General features: G+C 36.9%; 1 protein-coding gene across 3 annotated transcripts in view; it reads left to right on the plus strand.

The window, feature by feature from the left end:
- Positions 1–18,079, plus strand: part of PTPN3 (protein tyrosine phosphatase non-receptor type 3) — a 131,208-nt gene extending 113,129 nt beyond the window's left edge. For all 3 annotated transcript variants that reach the window (XM_082045732.1, XM_082045733.1, XM_082045734.1), the window contains 4 exons: positions 1,610–1,738; positions 9,653–9,798; positions 10,465–10,600; positions 14,810–18,079. In XM_082045732.1, coding sequence (XP_081901858.1) covers positions 1,610–1,738; positions 9,653–9,798; positions 10,465–10,600; positions 14,810–14,887 — 489 coding nt within the window. In that variant the 3' untranslated portion in view covers positions 14,888–18,079. The remainder of the gene's footprint in view (positions 1–1,609; positions 1,739–9,652; positions 9,799–10,464; positions 10,601–14,809) is intronic.
- The last annotated feature ends 266 nt before the right edge of the window (positions 18,080–18,345 follow it).

Genomic DNA, 18,345 nt, shown 5'->3' on the forward strand with positions numbered 1-18,345 from the left:
ATAGCTCAGATGTTGTGGTTGCACACAATTAAATAAAGTTTTAAGTACAGTGTCTGGGGAGTTATGTCAAGATGTTTTTTGATTACTCCCTTGGATTTTCTTGTAGCTCAGCTAGACTTTGGTATGGTTTTTTCATAAGTCCAGTGGACTCGTACTTAGAAACTACTTGGTTTACAGTTGTTACACGAAGACAATTATTTCCAAGACTGGAGTTGCCGAAGTGGAAGATGAGAATATTTAATTACTAGGGTGAAATGTTATAACCTTTATGTTGATGGATAAACTTGAGCTGTCTTCAGTGGACAAGGATTTCATTGAACTAATATCTCACTAGAATACTTTTTCAAGTTCAGTCTGTTCCACATTTCAGCCTTTGAGATGGGAAATGAGGTGTCAAACCTACTGTCATCAGTGCTGATCTAAGCTTATCTTTTAAATTGAGGAATAGATATTGGCATTAGGATTGTTTCTACAGAAGTTACATGTACACTGGCTAGATGTGCCTATCTATCTGCCATTGGAAGCTGAACCAGAAAAAGGAAGACTTTATAATTTCAGTAGTAGAGTGGTAGGGATCTGAAGATCCATCTCCCTCTCTCTCTGCAGAATGAGTTATCTCTTGGTGCCCCCTGAAACAGAGCCTACCTTGCTCTTTCCCTCCATTGGGAGACTGCAGTGTTAGAATTGGGGGGCGAAAGGCCGGTTTGCACTATTTTCTGCATTCCAGCATGATCTTGCTTAAATGCCTAAGAATAATTCATATTTGAAGTGACCTGTGGAGGGATCTGGTCCACTCCTCTCTGCTCAAAGCAGGGGTACCTTTGAAGTTCAGACAAGTTGTACAGCGTCACTTCAGTTAAGTTTTGGTTATTTCCATCGTTTGGAGATTCCACACCCTCATAGAGCAGCTTGTTTCTGTGCTTGACCATCCTCAGAGAAATAGTTTTTGCCAGCGTGTCATCAGATGGTGGGTTTTTTTTTCAGTCGCCTCTTGTCCTTTCATTGTTTTCTTTCAAGAAAAGTGTGGTGCTGATTTTGCTATAACCTGCTGTTAGGTGGCTGGAGTTAGTTATGAACTTCATCCCTACAATTTTCTTTATAAGATGGAACAAATCCATGTGTTTCTTCTCCTACATTATGCTTGGAGAAGTAACTTTAGTGCTGGGGTGTCAAACTCATTTTCCCCCTGGGGCAACATTGGCCTCACAGTTGCCTACAAAGGGCTGAATGTAATTTTAGAAATGTTTAAACGTAGGGGTAGTTACATTTATACGGTCCTAAAATTACATTTGGCCCTTTGAAGGCAAGTGTGAGGCCAATGTGGCCCCCAGGGGGAAAATGAGTTTGATACCCCAGCTTTAGTGATTGTAGTTTAGTGCCAGATATAAAGCATCTTGTATACAGTTTACCTGAATTTTTATTGAAATTATTAAAGCACAAGTTTATAGAGAATTCATTCTATTTTTTCATGTTATTTTCCAATTTGGTTGTAAGCAGCTCACCAACAAACCAGAATAGATTTTATACTGCCCCTTGAATTCCCTGAACCATAGCATGCAAACAAAAGTGCTTCTATAAAGACTTGATGTGTGCTTGATTTTCTTTACAGACCAAATGTCATCAGTACTGGCCTGATCCACCAGATGTAATGGAATATGGCAGCTTTCGTGTCAGGTGCCACTCTGAAGATTGTACCATTGCTTACGTTGTTAGAGAAATGGTGATTACAAAAGTCGAGGTAAATGCCTGTTATCTTTAATTATCCCAAAGCAAGCTGAATGCTTACATATATGAATAGCTAGATATAGAATCTCAGTCTGAGCATGTACCTCTCTGTGTGTGAATATACAAATATGTGTATATATACACATTTTTGTAAAAAGAATGTATTATATGAATCAACATAGTATGAATATTTGTTTAGTGCTTCTTCAAAAACATACTTATTGAAGTTCTATAGTACATTAATACATTGTGCTGTATGGGTACTGTAATACATTTCATAAAGAAGTTTAGTGCTTTTCTGTAAATGGTTTTTCAGTCACTAACTCTTCATGAGTATTTAGATTTCAAATGAGAGATTTTTTTTCTAAGTAACTGTGCTCCTTCAAGGATGAAATATGGGTCACTTGATTAATGACATATGCAGTGAGGAAATGTAACAAAGAAGTGAATCATTATGTTGTTTTGAGAAGAGATGCAAGATCTCTCCCATAGCATCCTTGCTGCTAAACTGAGGAAGTGTGGTCTGGACGATCAGGTAGTGAGGTGGACTGTGAACTGGCTGAAGGAAAGAAGCCAGAGAGTTGTGGTCAATGGGACAGAGTCTAGTTGGAGGCCTGTATCTAGTGGAGTGCCTCAGGGGTCAGTACTTGGAGCAGCACTATTCACTATATTTATCAATGACTTGGATGAGGGAATAGAGTATACTATCAGCAAGTTTGCTGATGACACCAAACTGGGAAGAGTGGCTGACACGCCAGAAGGCTGTGCTGCCATCCAGTGAGACCTGGACATGCTGGGGAGTTGGGTGGGGAAAAATTTAATGAAATATAACAAGGGAAAGTGTAGAGTCTTGCATCCAGGCAGGAACAACCCCAGGTTCCAGTATAAGCTGGGGAACGACCTGCTAGAGAGCAGCGTAGGGGAAAGGGACCTGGGGGTCCTGGTGGACAGCAGAATGACCATGAGCCAGCACTGTGCCCTTGTGGCCAGGAAGGCCAATGGCATCCTCGGGTGTATTACAAGGGGTATGGTTATTAGGTCAAGAGAGGTTGTCCTTCCCCTCTACTCTGCCCCGGCGAGAGCACACCTGGAATATTGTGTCCAGTTCTGGGCCCCTCAGTTCAAGAAGGACAGGGAACTGCTGGGGAGAGTCCAGCACAGAGCAACGAAGATGATTAAGGGAGTGGAGCATCTCCCTTATGAGGAAAGGCTGAGTGAGCTGGGTCTCTTTAGTTTGGAGAAGAGGAGACTGAGGTGTGACCTTGTTAATGTTTATAAATATATAAAAGGTGAGTGTCACAAGGATGGAGCCAGGCTCCTCTCAGTGACAACCAATGGTAAGACAAGGGGTAATGGGTGCAAACTGAAACACAAGAGGTTCCACTTAAATTTGAGAAGAAACTTCTTCTCAGTGAGGGTGCCAGAACACTGGAACAGGCTGCCCAGGGAGGTTGTGGAGTCTCCTACTCTGGAGACATTCAAAACCCGCCTGGACACATTCCTGTGTAACCTCATCTAGGTGTTCCTGCTCCGGCAGGGGGATTGGACTGGATGATCTTTTGAGGTCCCTTCCAATCCCCAACTTTCTGTGATTCTGTGATCTCACCAGCTCCTTTTCCTCATCTTTAGTCAGACTTTTTAAGAAGAAAAAAATCCTTATATATCTCAATCAAAATATGCTCAATTTATGTAAAGTACTTACATTCCTTAGAAGTTAATACTTTATGCTAATGAAAGATTATAAAGCAAACAGAAAGATAAATGCATGGAGTTCTTCTTGTAGCAGCTTGTGCTGTGAAATCTATGTTCAGATCACATCTAGACTTCTCACAACCTGAATATAGGGGAAGAAGTGTGGCTTTTCTTTGTAAGTTGTCCTACATTTCTTACATGTTTCCTTCCTTCCAAAATTCTGTAGTCACATATATTTTCTAAAAGGATGAAGGGTTTGTGCTATCATAAGATACATGTGTAAGAAATCACTGTGTATTAACCAAATGCTAATATATATTTTAACACTAGTCAGTCTTTTAAACTTCTGTATAGTTAAGCAGATTTTATTGTTACTAGAATTGCGTGTAGTAAGAAACATGAAATATCTGTTTTGAAATGTAACATTTCATTGATGTTTTGCAGCAAGATGAACAAACCTTCAGTCTCATAAATTTGTAACTGAATCTTTCACTTGACAGTACTTCCAAATTTGTTTTAATGTGATTAAGATTTCCTTTGTAGTCATAAACATGTGAGATGCCAATCCTTAAAGGTCTGTCAGTTAAGATTGTTTACAGTGTTTCAGTTTCTCACTGTGAGAAACCATCCAGTCAGGGAGCAGTGTGTTTTGCAGTTCTGTTTTTAAGCCAATTAATCTATAAGTGCTAAACTTTAATGTCAGCACAGAAGAAACTAACCTCACTAAAGCAGCACTGCTGAGTATATGTAGGCAAACATTTAGTCCCTGTCACTCAAGTTGGTTGATTGCCAATTTGCTTTGGTTAGCTAATGCTTCTTGTAAATTTTAGTTTACTCTTTTCAAATACTTGTTCTTTTTCTTGGTTAGTATTTATAAAACTGATAGGTAATTGTGAGTAACTTCACCAGGGACTGTATTCAGTATGTGTTTTCACTTCAGGTGTTGGTTTACTAGCACATGATGAGTCAAAATCCTAATGAGAATGAGGCAGGCCATTTTTTTTAATACAAGTTAATTCTTTTTGAGATAAAGTTGTGTAAGCACGTAGTGTATCATTGTAGATATGTTAACAGATGCGAAATTTTTTAAGAATCTTTGGCTGTGTAAGTTGTCTCATGATAGATCTCTGTTGAGAACATCCCTTCTAATGCAAAGGCCTATGCATTCATACATTTCTCTGGGTTAGACAAAAGCATGCTAAAGCTAGTTCTAGGTGGATGTGTGTTTGTTGGCATAAGGGCAAGGTTGTTTTGAGGGGGTTTTTTTGTTTGTTTGTTTTTGTGGTGTTTTGGTTTGTTTTTTTCGTTAAAGGCAAGTTTATTTGACAAAGTGGCCACACTCAGAAGAACACTCAATGTTGAGCTGTCCCATACAGTAAAAATATGACCCTAATAGTTGATAGCTGTGTCTCCATCTGGTGTTTCAGATGGAAGTGAAATCCTTTGTAGCTTGTTAAAACATAGTGAAAGAATTCTCTGAAACACCAAAGTATCTCCTAGTTTTACATGTCACTTGAGCTGCTTTCTTAAAGCTGACCAAATGTATAATTTTGGAGGCATCTTGCATTTGAGTAGACTTTGCAAAGCTTTATATGTACTACCTCTCACAGATATTGTTGTATTCTTTGAAGAATACATTAAAAAGCCATCTGAATTCAAAACAGCTTTCTATTATTCCCTGAAATAACGTGAACATCGTCAGACTGGTCTTTATGAAGACAAGCAGCTTTTAATACTAAGACAGATAAAGCTTCCAGACTCACAAGAGACTTGATTTCTGTTGGAAAGATGCATTTGTGAGTTTCCTGTGAAATAAGTTACACAGATTTCAAATCCGCCTTTAGGGGAAATGATGCCCTTTGCCTTTTGTTTGTGTACGTTCAGGAGACTTGGAGGAACAAGAAACTTTTTAGAATTTTTCTGATGCACTTTGATTCGATGCCTCTTTACCTGAAAATGAGGATCAGCAAATGACTGCAAACGTGTGAAATATTTGTAACCTTTATAAGCCTCATGAAATGAAATAAGGATTAATTTCCTGCCTTTTCGAGACCAAGATTGAAAGGTATTCTGTAGCAAAATAAAATAAAAAATAATTTTAAAAAAAGTACTGAAGGTTTTTTTTGAGGTATTTATTTATCTATTTATTAGAAGAGCATCAGAACGCTTTGAGGACAAGAAATAACAGACCAAAGGAAAGAAATGGTGTACTGTGAGTGCAAAATTGATCACACAGTGCACTATTTTGTAAAACAAGACAAATATTTCTTTTTAATCATTGAAAAAATATCATGGGAAGCCTGAAGCAAACTTTCATTCAGTTTCCTTTAAGATAATTGCCTTGCAACATATCATTGCCCATTAGATTTCACCAATTTCATCCCGTTATGTTTTGAAACAAACTTTTTTGCTGCTTTCCCTTGTTTTAACAAGCATCTCTTGATGTCAATTAAGTGTAACTAGAACTCAGCCATGGAACTTAGTAAGACTGTGGAGACAATACTTGCTGAAGCATATAATTCACATAACTTTGAAGATCTATAATTTTGCCTGTTTATTTTGGGGGGATTTCTTGGGTTTTTTTTATCTTTAGTCTGCCACATCTTATGTTAGTGTTTGCCACAACTTGTTAGTTGTTTCCAAAGTGCCCTGTCATTCTCTCACCTGATTAGTTTTATCAACTAAACTAAATCATTCAAACAAAAAGAAAAAAATTCAAGATGTTTAAAGATGGATTAAACTTCATCCTTTAAAGACAGGTTATACCATTGCTATAATGAATAAGGAGTGAGTGCCAAGAAAGCACTTAGCCCTCATAAACAACCCAGGTCAAGGTAATTAAGACAATACCTTGTGTCATGATATGGACTATTTAGCATGAATGTACAGACAGTGACAATGCAAATAGAAGGATTTTGGGAGATAAACTTCTCTTTAATTTAAAAGCTATCACCTTCCATGGACATCACAATGATGGAGGTGATGGCTTAAAGAAAAAAAGAAAATAAATTGATGCAGCAATTCAAACAGATGGAAGATTAAGCATAAATTAATTTTCCTAAGGAAGGATATTGCTCTTTGCTGAAGGGAGGAGGTAAAATTGCAAGATAAAGAATGACAGGTATCTTTCTGTTTATGAGTGACCAGCATTTAGGCCTTCTAGTGACTGTGTTAAAATGCTATTAGATGAAAAAAAGGCAACAATTAGTGAGGAAATTGCCCACACTTTTTGCTATAAACAGCTGAAAATAGAAACTGTACTTTATACACCTCTTAATTGTTTGGGCTCAGGCTTTCCATGCCATTTGTCTTCCTTGCCAGATATGTGTCACATAAGAGTTTGTGGGGTAAATGTTGAGTTTGCTCATGTCAAAGATTCTTAGATCGAGTCACTGAAACTTTTGCTTCCACAAATCAAACAAGACCTTGTATATTTTCTTTCCAAGGAGTTTTATATATATTTGACCATGTCATAAATGTCTCGAACAAAGCTGTCATGCTGCAGAGGTATTTCAAAGGCGTCTCTGAAAAGTCTCTGCACTGAACATGTTCTGTTCTGTCAAATACTCGTGGCAGAAGAAAATGAGTTTGTTTTGAATACTAAAGAGCTGAAGAACAGAAGTAGATTAAAGGTGTCATGGCAAGGGTGTGCAGAAGCATAATGAGATGGGAACAGTTGTCCAAAGAAATAACCACTGTGAAAGTATCTACTCTTCAGAAACTCCCCTTTAACCCTGATCAGTGAGTTTCAGCTTTCCAGGTATATTTGTGGAGCCCGCTAGCAAAGAGCATACCTTTTCCTGCTCAGAAGATAATAGAACCATTTCAAGGTTAATGTAGTTCTACATGGTTTTCATGGTTTTCATTTTTTGTTAATTGAAGGTCATGTTATAACCTAGACCAAAAAGGACATTAAATGAAAAGATGAAATGTGAAATCAATTGCTTAGATTTTAAGAAAAGTCAAAATTAAGGTTGACCTTTTAAGCCTAAACTCCTTCTTTTTGTATGAGTATTATCATTCTAAGCTGTGTCTGCTGTTTTCCTATAGAATACCCGATTCTTTTATTAATGAGGGAGTCATTTTAGGAGAATTAAATGAGGACACCTGCATTTTGGTTCAATTACAATAAGCAAGGCTGCAAACTGCAGAAAGATGAAGAATGGCTATTTTTGTGGCTGAAGGTCTTGACAATGAGATTGTTTTGCAAGTGTTACAGCAGCCATTTGAGGCATTACCTCTGAGAGCCCTAGACTTTGGAGATGCAATCCCAATAGCATACTTATTAAAAAAGATCATGTGTCTTTACCTTGCCTTTTTGAGCAAAATCCAAGATTCTAGCTTAACCACAATGAAGTTGCATTTGCAGTAGATGTCTTGCATTTGCATAGAAGGGGTAGATACAAGTACATCTCTCTTTCTTTTTTTTCTTCTGACATTTAACCATCATCTGAAGGACAGCAACTAATAACTCTAGGACAGATACGATGTCTTAGGCCTCTGTATACGCTTGCCAAGTAAATGTTGGCCAAATGGCTGATGATAAACTGGGCAAATTATGTAATCCAGAAGTGTCACTGGAGTCTGTAAGTTGTGTGGACTCATTTTTTTCAATCCACCATTTTTAAGCTGATTTGTAGAAATACCAAATACATAAATTCAATTGAAATTAGTCCATGTGAGTACAAAAAACATTAAATTTTTTTGGAACAACATAGCAACCAAGCCATGAGCAACTCTTGCCATCTCACTTTCTGTAAGTTTAGACTTATAAAGCAGGACTAATAAAGCGTGATTTTATAACAGTAATGGGAGTGAAACCACTTCCTCAAGTGGAAGAGGATAGCAAGCAGTTGAAGGCATTTAAAACAGGTCATATATCTCAGTAGTTGTACACTTAGGAGAAAAGGAACAAAAACCTCTTAAAGTCACTAGCATCATGGAAACATCCTTGCGTGGACCACTAGGGAGAGGCCAGCTTTTATAGACTAATATGGTGATAAAGGAGACTTATATTTTAGTAGGGTGTCAAATGTTGTCTAGTAATGGACATTGATAAAATGCAGCTAACAGCTTAACTGTTGCTAAACATGTGGAAGAAGTAAAGGAACAATGCGAAGACTTGTGTCAGTTTGTCAGGAGTGAGAGATCCTCATTGTGTGATGCAGCAGAGCTCAGGGGTGTCTTAGGTTTTTTCCTTCCCACCCTAATCATTGGTTACATCTCTAATGCAGCAGTTGAGCCCAATCTGAAGGCAAAGATGATTGATTGATTGATTGATTGATTTCGTAATCAAAGTTAACAAAGAGCTAAACTGAAAGAGCTTCTGTAAAACCATTTTTTTAGGTATAATTGAATGAAAAAATAGCTATTCATACAACAGAACATTTTAACTATTTATATTCCTTTCTTAAAGAAAAATATTCTGTGGATCATACAGAAATCATTCATATATGTACAATGAATATGTATGTAAGAACAACATAGATGTTGTTTTCTAACAGAAACCAGAGTTAGCAAATGTTACAGGCAACTTTATATTGTAACTGCATCTGAAAGTGCACACAGACATATTGAAAATAGATCTGCAGCTCTACTTTGAGAGATTGATCTGGATTGCAGAATGAGAGAAAAATGGCATTCAATTTTTTTTTTTTAATGGGAGGACCTAATGTACTGCAGATAATGAACAGGTGATAAGCACCTTACAGCATTGAAACAGTATGCAAGCATAGCGTTTCTCGATGCTATAGTGTATGTATAATCAGTGTATGTATAATATCATTACCATCCTGTTGAGCTGTGATTGTTTAGTCCCAAGACTCCTGTTATTTTGATGTCCTGAATAGTTCTGCTGTTTTCAGCTGTTTCTTCCATCCTGTTCTGAACTATTATATAGTACTATTATGTATAAGTCTCGTAGCGTTTAACATCAGGTCAACCACTGATGTCAAGGTAGAATAGGTCAACAGTCAAATTAAAAACCAGAAAATCTGGACAGAAATAAAGCTTGACATCTCATTTAGTTAGAAAATGTTATGCCTTTGCATGATTTTAAGGTTTACGTGTTTATACTTTATCGTGAATTTTAAAATGACAAATATTTTCTATGCCATATGCATCTTACAGCACCTGCAGAATATGCTTAGAGAGAAAAGTATGACTTGTATCTATTAAACATCAATACAGGAGTCATAACTCTGAATGCTTTTTTGAAAATCTTACTGTATTTTAGACAGAACAACAACACACCGTCACTCATCTCCAGTACGTTGCTTGGCCTGATCATGGTGTTCCTGATGACTCCATGGACTTCTTGGAGTTTGTGAACTGTATGAGGCCAAAGAGAGTAGAGAATGAGCCGGTCCTTGTTCACTGCAGGTACTTTAAAATTCTGATTGTAGATTTGCTTCACCTTTAGAATATCATTTGCTTTGAAAAGTTTGTCTGCAAGACAGGAGGTTCCTTGAATTAGATGAAAATGTTGAACTGTGCAACACCAGCATTCACTGATGGAGACAGAAGCACTGGTGTTGTATCTAAAGGACAAGTTTCTTTTCTCTCCCTTTCTCCTGCAACCTTTTGGTGAAATATCTTAGTCACATAATTGTCACAGAGCTGATAATCTGCAGTATAAGTGTTCTCCGTTTTTATCCTCTACCACTGCTGTAACCTCATTTTCAATGGTACTGCAAAGTTTTTTCCTACTGTTCAAGTCCTTGTCAAAAAGCTGTCTGTTAGCTCTTACCTTCATTAGTCAAAAATACCAAACCAGTACTTTTAGATTTGTAAGCAGTTATAATTGTTAAAAATCCTTCCACTTTAAGTGAGATTTAATTTTTATTAAAAAATCTTTTCTTTTTAATAATTGTTAGGAAATACTACTGAAGTTGCTTAAAAGGTAAGCTTCACACTCTGTTCTGATTTTATTAAGGTCTTCCTGTAATTTGTAAAGCTATTTAGCATCCTAATATTAAGTCTGTGGTATGAATTGGGTACGTTGCAAAAACCTGATTTGATAGCCTATTTTTCTGCTACATTTCACAGCGCTGGAATCGGTCGCACTGGTGTATTGGTCACTATGGAAACAGCCATGTGCTTAATTGAAAGAAACCAGCCTGTTTATCCACTGGATATTGTACGAAAAATGCGAGACCAGCGAGCTATGATGGTGCAAACATCAGTAAGTAATGGAGAAACCTCTTCCTCTGTTTATATACTGCACTTCTCCAGTTCTAAACCAGTTACAAAATAGTTTAAAATTATCTAGTTGTATGAATCTTCGGTTGCCATTATATTTCATGCTTCCTACATTTAGCATAACATATGCAGCAATGGCTGCTTTGCCTGTGAAGTGTGTATTTAACTTTTTTGTAAATATGTCTTACTGTGCCCTTAAAAGACAATTGATTCCTATATATTTCAAGTAGTTAGAATCAACTTGCCCAAATCATCTGTTTATAGTTCTTTGTCTAAATTCTCTGCAAGAAGCTAGAATATTTTTTTTTAACTCTTAGTACAGAGCCTTTTAGGAAGTTATTAAACTGAAGGTTAATTTAAAGGTTTTGGGGTATGATTTGAACAGAGGATGTGGCTTTTCAAGAGACTGCTTTAGGTATAGAAAATCAATAAGAACAATATATGCATTTTTTTAAAATCATGTCACTACTCCAGTTTGTTAAAAAAAAGGGCAAGAATGAAATTCAGGAAAAGCTGGGTAGTATCAGTAGCTGATATATGAAAGTATAAGGTGATTTTAAGATGGAAGTGGTTCAAAGATAATTTGAGATCATAAGGGCAATTTTGTGTTGGCTTTGAAAATGAACATATTGACATTAGAGACCAACAATGAAGGCTGGGAGGCTCTACTTTCTTGAGTAGAGGTTGGATGACAGAATATGAAGTACGGATTATCTTGGAGAGTTAAATGCCCTATGACAAATCATAGAATCATTTCAATCGGAAGAGACCCTCAGGATCATAGAGTCCAACCGTAAACTACCCTAACTCTAGCACTAAACCGTGTCCATAAGAACCTCGTCTAAATGCCTTTTAAACACCTTCAGGGATGGTGACTCCACCACTTCCATGGGCAGCCTGTTCCAATGCCTGACAACCCTTTTTGTGAAGAAATTTTTCCTAATATCCAATCTAAACCTCCCCTGGTGCAACTTGAGGCCATTTCCTCTCGTCCTATCACTTGCTACTTGGGAGAAGAGACCAACCCTCTCCATGCTACAACCTCCTTTCAGGTAGTTGCAGACAGCAATCAGGTCTCCCCTCAGCCTCCTTTTCTCCAGGCTAAACAGCCCCAGTTCCCTCAGCCGCTCCTCGTCACTCTTGTGCTCCGGGCCCCTCACCAGCTTTGTCACCCTCCTCTGCACTCTCTCTAGTACTTTAATAGGAGTAAAGGGGTTTAGACCGACAAAGTCAACAGTTAAAATGAGCATTTCTGTGTCTCATTCTCAAAAGAAAATGCCTTGATTTCCACTTGATCATCAAGGGAAGGAAGAAGGTAACTTGAGAAGACAAATTCTATTCATTAACAGATTAATGACTACAGGAGCAAGCACTATGATTGACTAGATGGGGAAAAAGTCTTGTGTTATCAAAGGGTGTGAAAGTGTCAGTGTATCATTAGAGTGCTCTGTGAGCAGAGGTTGCTCATGCTTGCTGCTGGGATTCTTGTTCACTGCAGTATGAGTGCACTCTCTGGATGTGCATTGGGACTGTATGGCTGAGGAGGGAGTTCTCTGAAGAGTCCCCTGCCAGTTCCTTGCAGAAATGAAAGTCGAGCTTAAGACACAAGATGTCATGACAGGAGAAAGGTTAGTCTCAAGGTTAAGGGAGCCGAACGTTGACTTATGAAGTTGTACCTGTCTAAGCCCCTCAGTTTCGAAAATGAACTGAGCAAGCTCAGGTTTAAACTTTGTAGAAGTGATTGCCTTTTTGACAATCAGACATAAGAACCTGAAATAAACTTCACCTTGCCAAAAGGCCAAGTTACCTCCCATTAGAACAGGAATCAGCAGAAATTGTTCTTGCACTTTACACTTTGACATAATTGAAGAATGTGGGGAATAGCAATAAATACACTGACAGACAGATCCCAAATGTGGGAAACTGAGTATCTAAAATAGGATTGTTTACCTCACTGGCTGTGTTCCACAGTTTACTATCAGCACAATCAGGAGAGGGATGATGTGTAGCAGCAATACTGTGAAATTAAATTCTCTTGTTATTTCTGAAGAGTGCAGATACTGTTGTCAAAAGCCAATAAGCAGAACTGGCATAACTGTGCTGTAAATGAGACACAGAAGCAAGCACTAAACTGTGAGAAAGCAGAATACCGAAGAACTGCATATTCCCATTTTTATTTGTCCTGGGTGCTCAGTCGCATTCCCATGCCTGCATTCCAGCTAGCCCCACTGCTTCAGATTTGATATGTGGCTGTGGGCTTCTGAGAGAGGCGATTAGGCATTGTTCAGCTGTAATAGCCTTGCCTGAAGCTTGTTCAGCTGCCCTGGGGGGATCGTGTGTATGCTCCAGTTCTAAGATGATACGCATAGCCAGATGCATGTTATGAGATACCATCAGACAGGGGATGGTAAGAATGGACTCATCAGAACTATGAACTGGTCAGTTTAGTGTCTGCTGTTAATCACGTTGAAAGCTGTAGTTTCTCAAAGACCTGTAATTTGGTCATCAGGAAAAGCAAAGCAAAATCTTTGACCAAAATAATAAGGCTACAACAAAATTTCTGTAACTGTATGGCCTTTCATTTAAAAAGAAAATTAAAAAAAAAATAAATTAACCATTATGTTCCATCAAAGAGCAATTAGAGATACTAAACAGTACAGAAAGCAGTGCTTTAGGATGTACAAACAGGACTAGTTATCAGCTGAGTGAGCAGTAAGAATACACATTACAGATAAGAAAACAAGTAGTCAGAATCTGAGTCAGAGGAAGCAAAGCTCAGGTGTTCATTCCTATTTGTTCAGTAACTTGATGACACAAAGGAGTTAACAAAGTATTGAACAGAGCTCTAAATATCACACTTGGCTTGTTCAGGCAGTAGAAATACACAAATGACAATAACAATGAAAAGTCAAGGTAATTAAGACATAAAGACAAAAGAACAGAGTGATATTGAAGGTGGGAGTAATTGACTGAAAGGTTGAAGAAAAGGCAGGAAAATCAAGATACAGAAAATTAATTTCCATGCCCAAGTTTTCTTTAGGTTTTTATGTACTTAAGATAAAAGGTTACGGAGAATAACATTCCTAACTAGTGGTATTTAAATGCAACCTAAGGTCCTTCACAGTCCAAGTGGTATCTTTTAGCCCTGTCCTTTGGGAGATATTGGGAGAGTGTTTCCAGAGGCTCCTGGATGAGAGCTGACATACAAGGCCAGCTGGGAAAAGATTTCAAAGATGTAAAAAGGGATTTAGAAAATGCGAAGCTACGCATCTCTGAATGTATGACATCGAGCTTTTGAGAAAGGTGTTCATTTGGGGGCTTTGGCAGTAGTGGGAAGTACTTTCAGAGGAGATGTATACTTTGATCTTTGTAATTTCTTTTACATTTCCATCATCCTCTGTTCTTGGGATTGTGCTAATCAAAAAATATTATTTAGGCTATGTGGCCTTTAAGTTCTGCACTAGTCCTATTACTAATGTATCCTTGTATCACTTTTCAGAAAGAGCCTCACAGCCCAATTGCTTTTAACAAATGGGTACATCACAAGATCATGAAAGAAATAGTCTTTCTAATAGTATAATTCAGAAAAGAAACAGTAATCTAATTTCTGGAGACTTTATAAGAACTAAATGAGTGAAAAAGGTTGGACGACAGAAAAAATTAATGTGGCTGCTGATCTTCAAAAATATTAATTCTAAACACTTTGATCCCATTCTGTTATAAAAGGAAATGTGTGGTCTGATCGCAAATTGGAAATAAAGCAACTATGTCTTCTGCAATAGTGTAGTTGGTTTAAAAAAAAGTTTTTAGCAAGGCAATGGGGCCTATATGTCCTGTATTGTAATTTTAAATGCATTTTTGGTCACATAACTTTAATGTGTTCAGTAATATGTAACTGCAGAATTGGTAAGGTTAGAATACTTGTAATAATCAGATTAACAGTAACAAAAAAAAATAGATGGTGTGAGATTTTTTTGATGCTTGTCCTTCATAGAAGAGCAAATGTTACCTGTGTATGCTGTGAACACAGCCAGGAGAGCTGGATTTTCTCCTTCATTCTTTGTATCTCCTCTCCTGTCATTGTCCAGAAGAAAAGGAAGCAGTGGGACTGTTAGTCCTATTAAATACTACTATATAATCAGGAGTTTAACTAATTATTCATAAATGGTTTTGTTTTTTCTTTCTTATACAGAGTCAATACAAATTTGTTTGTGAAGCTATTCTTCGTGTTTACAAAGAAGGATTGGTTCGACCACTGGATTCCAGTTAGCACAGCAGTGAGGGATGAATTATTTTTTCACCTAAAAGACTGCTCTTTAAGTAAATCAGGGGCTTTTTTCTGAAAGCAACTAGAATGGACTAGAAGCCCATGAAAAGACAGATGAGCACATTTGAACTGTGGCACTTTAAATTTCTCAAGAAGATTGCTAAATCATGTACAGTATAACGGAGTCATGTAGATAAATATATGAGAGCAATTGTGTGTAATACGCTTTATTCACATAGACAACCATAAACAATCATGGAAACCTTAATACATATCTTTTACTGCCTTAAAACATCCTTTACTTTAGAAGTTACGAAGATCCTTGTGTTTCCTTTGAAATAGCAAAAAGAAAGCTAACAGTATTGAAATGATTCAGCTTAAGAGGGTATTTAATATATTTTTATTGTATGAAAGTTCACTGAAGGTGAATATTTGTAACTTTCTTATTGGGACACTATATATTCATGGAAATGTAACCTTGACTTCTAAAAGGCTGACGAAGAGCTTTAAAGGCTAATGCATAACTACTGTATATTAAGAGCTGGAGAAAGTAAGTATTCAGTTACCATAAATCTATTAGTAAGTATGCCAGTTGTTATAATATGCTTCTTAGGAATCACATCTACTGTATGTGATGTGCAAAATAATGCTGCATTTAAGCATTTCTGCAGATGGTACAATCTACATCTTCTGTTGATCAATTTTAATTGCAAGTTGCCCTTTTAGCAGTGACCTCCTTCTTACAGTTTTAGTTATTTTACTCCTTTTGTTCTGTTTCTGCTGTCCATTCCTTTATACTTGTTTTTCACTACTGTCTCTATAGGCAGACTGAAAACATTTTAACTTAAAATGAGGTTTAATTCTTTGTCACCTTTGTTTCCATGTGTATTTATGAGTTCTCAGATGTAAATGTGGATTAATGTTGCACACAAGTCCTAGACTTTCGATTTACTGTATATGCGAAGTAGTCTAACCCAATACTGGAAGAAAAATTACTACTGAACCCATAAATTATGTTGCTGCTAATTCAAGGTGTGAAGCTTACAAGGGCACAGCTGTTGCTGGTGTTCAGATGGTGTTAAAATGTTGACTTGCTGCCCTTCAGTAAAAACTGCTTTTATCCAGTGAAACACAACTCCCTTTTGCAAGAGTTCTGTGGATTTACTGTCTTTCTTGCTTTATGGAAATGCAGCTAAATTCACATGAAGATTTACATAGAAAGAGAGAATGAATTTGTATATTGATGAATAATTCACCCTAAGGTACACTGGTCTCCATTTCATTTCAAATGGGAGAATTGGACTTTCTGAACAATATAACCACATTTGTATGATGTTAATTTATTTTGTGTGTGCTTTTTGATTACCCTGAGATAGTTCTTCATTTTTGAATAGTGTTTAAAAAAATATTCGGAGGAACTGTTTAAAACTCTGTTATTTAAAAGATTAGTCCTAAATAGGGAAAAAAAATTATGGTGCATATTAGCCAGATGTTTATATGTGTAGAAAAGAGAAAATTAGATTTTCTTTTTAGGTATATATACACACTTATTCAGATATATTTTAGAATTATGGTTTCTATTATGGATATTATCATTTATATCTGGAGTTTCATTGTAGAAACTGCCACAGCTCTGCAACATGCATCTCTCACGTTACCAGAAGGTTATGTTTTTTCCCAGAAGAGAGCTGAAAAGTGAATGTAGGATGTGCAAAATTGCTGACTTTTCGGTAGGATTAGTCATTTCTTCAAGATTACATTATTAGTTATAGGTAAAGAAGATACCTGGTTACTATTTATTGATCAAAAGAGTTTTAATTGGAACGTGCAGGGTAATTGGCAACGTGGAAAGCTTCTTGGCTTTGTTAGGCTGAAGGCTGAATAGGTTTTTCGCTCATTCATAAAAACTGCATTCCAGATTTCACTTTCACTGAAGTTTTTGTAATATTTTGGACCATCATCCTCTTCCTTGACTGGACACAGATTGGAAGGCAAGAGACCGTAACTCTGGTTCACTTTTAACTTGCTAAACTGTATCAGGTCACTCAATCTGTCTGTGACCCCAAATGTAAAATGATACTGGACATCCACATGTTGCTCAGGAGACTTTTTTTTCTTTTTTTAATGAGAGTGGAAAAGTGTTGTACAAGGGCTGTCTGCCTGCTGCTGTTGGAGAGAATGTTGAGCAGTGAGAAAACAGAGTGACCCTTTCCTGCTGGAGGAGCAGTGGACACTAAAGAACCTGTGCCTGCTGATTGGGTGGTTAACAAAAGCCTCCCTTTTGTTATGTGTGTGCCTTTCTGTTAAAATGTCTCTTCTTTCTTTTTAAGTTTTGCTGTTCCCAGGTCTCAAAGTCATCCCTTGCAGTTGCCATGACTTGCAGTTAATAGTTTGTCAAGAAGTGAAAAAGGCAAGGAGGAAAAAGGCAAGGCAATAAATAATAAGAAAATATTGAGAGCCTGTCTTTTTCGATCTGTTTCTTTCATGGAAGTACTTGATTAAACTTACTGTTTGTGTTCAAGGTTATAGCTATATTCCTATTGCTATTTATGTTTCTTCATGTTGAATATGTATTTACCAAAACACTGTACATTTATTCCGTTTATAACTCCAGTGTCAAGATACATGGTAGAGGCTTGACTTACATTAGTATGTGTGTGTTTAAATGATGATGGTCATATTCTGACAACGAATGCTGCTCTTGTTGTGGTAAACTTACATGGTTTAGGTAATACCATTCATGAACTCTTATTTAGATTTGAATAACTTGTTTGAAATTGCTGGCCACTGAGAGACTACTCAAAGCTATAAAAATAGTAATCTCTGTAATATTTGATTATTTTTCTTTTTTTTTTTTTTTTTTTTTTTGTAAAACCATAGAGCAAATATTGATTACGCAAGTATCTTGTAAATTGTGTCCATCTTTATTTCAGTCTCGCTGGGTTTTGCACATGTACCTGTAGGGTCCACAGGGGACAATGAAGGGAGTTTTGTCTTCTCTCTCTAGTATGTGATGACTTTGCACTGGATGATGTATGCCTTAGATCTGATACGGCGATGAAAGCGTAATTATGAAAGCATTTTCTTCATGCTGGATTGTCTTTCTACAAGAATTAGGAAATTAAAAAGACAGGTGATTTTGATTTTTTTTTTTTTTTTTTGGGGGGGTGGGGCAGTAGAACTCAACACAAAATTTTTAACTCTCAAGCAATTGACAAATAGAAGAAAATGCTGTGAAGTCAAGATTCTGTATAACCTTCATAAAGAGTTTAACCTTCAATTTTTACCTGTGCTTTTGTACTCATGACAGCGTTCAAAATTTCTAGCATGGCAGTGGATAAAGATGGAGGAATAAGCCTTTGGGGTTTTTCATGACTCTGAAATACACTGACATTTATTCTTCAAAATTAAACAAATTTTAACTAAGTGGCTTTATATTTGATGCAAAAGTAACTAAAATG

This window comes from Streptopelia decaocto (assembly GCF_964273445.1).
Source record: "Streptopelia decaocto genome assembly, chromosome: 2".
NCBI classification, from domain to species: Eukaryota; Metazoa; Chordata; class Aves; order Columbiformes; family Columbidae; genus Streptopelia; species Streptopelia decaocto.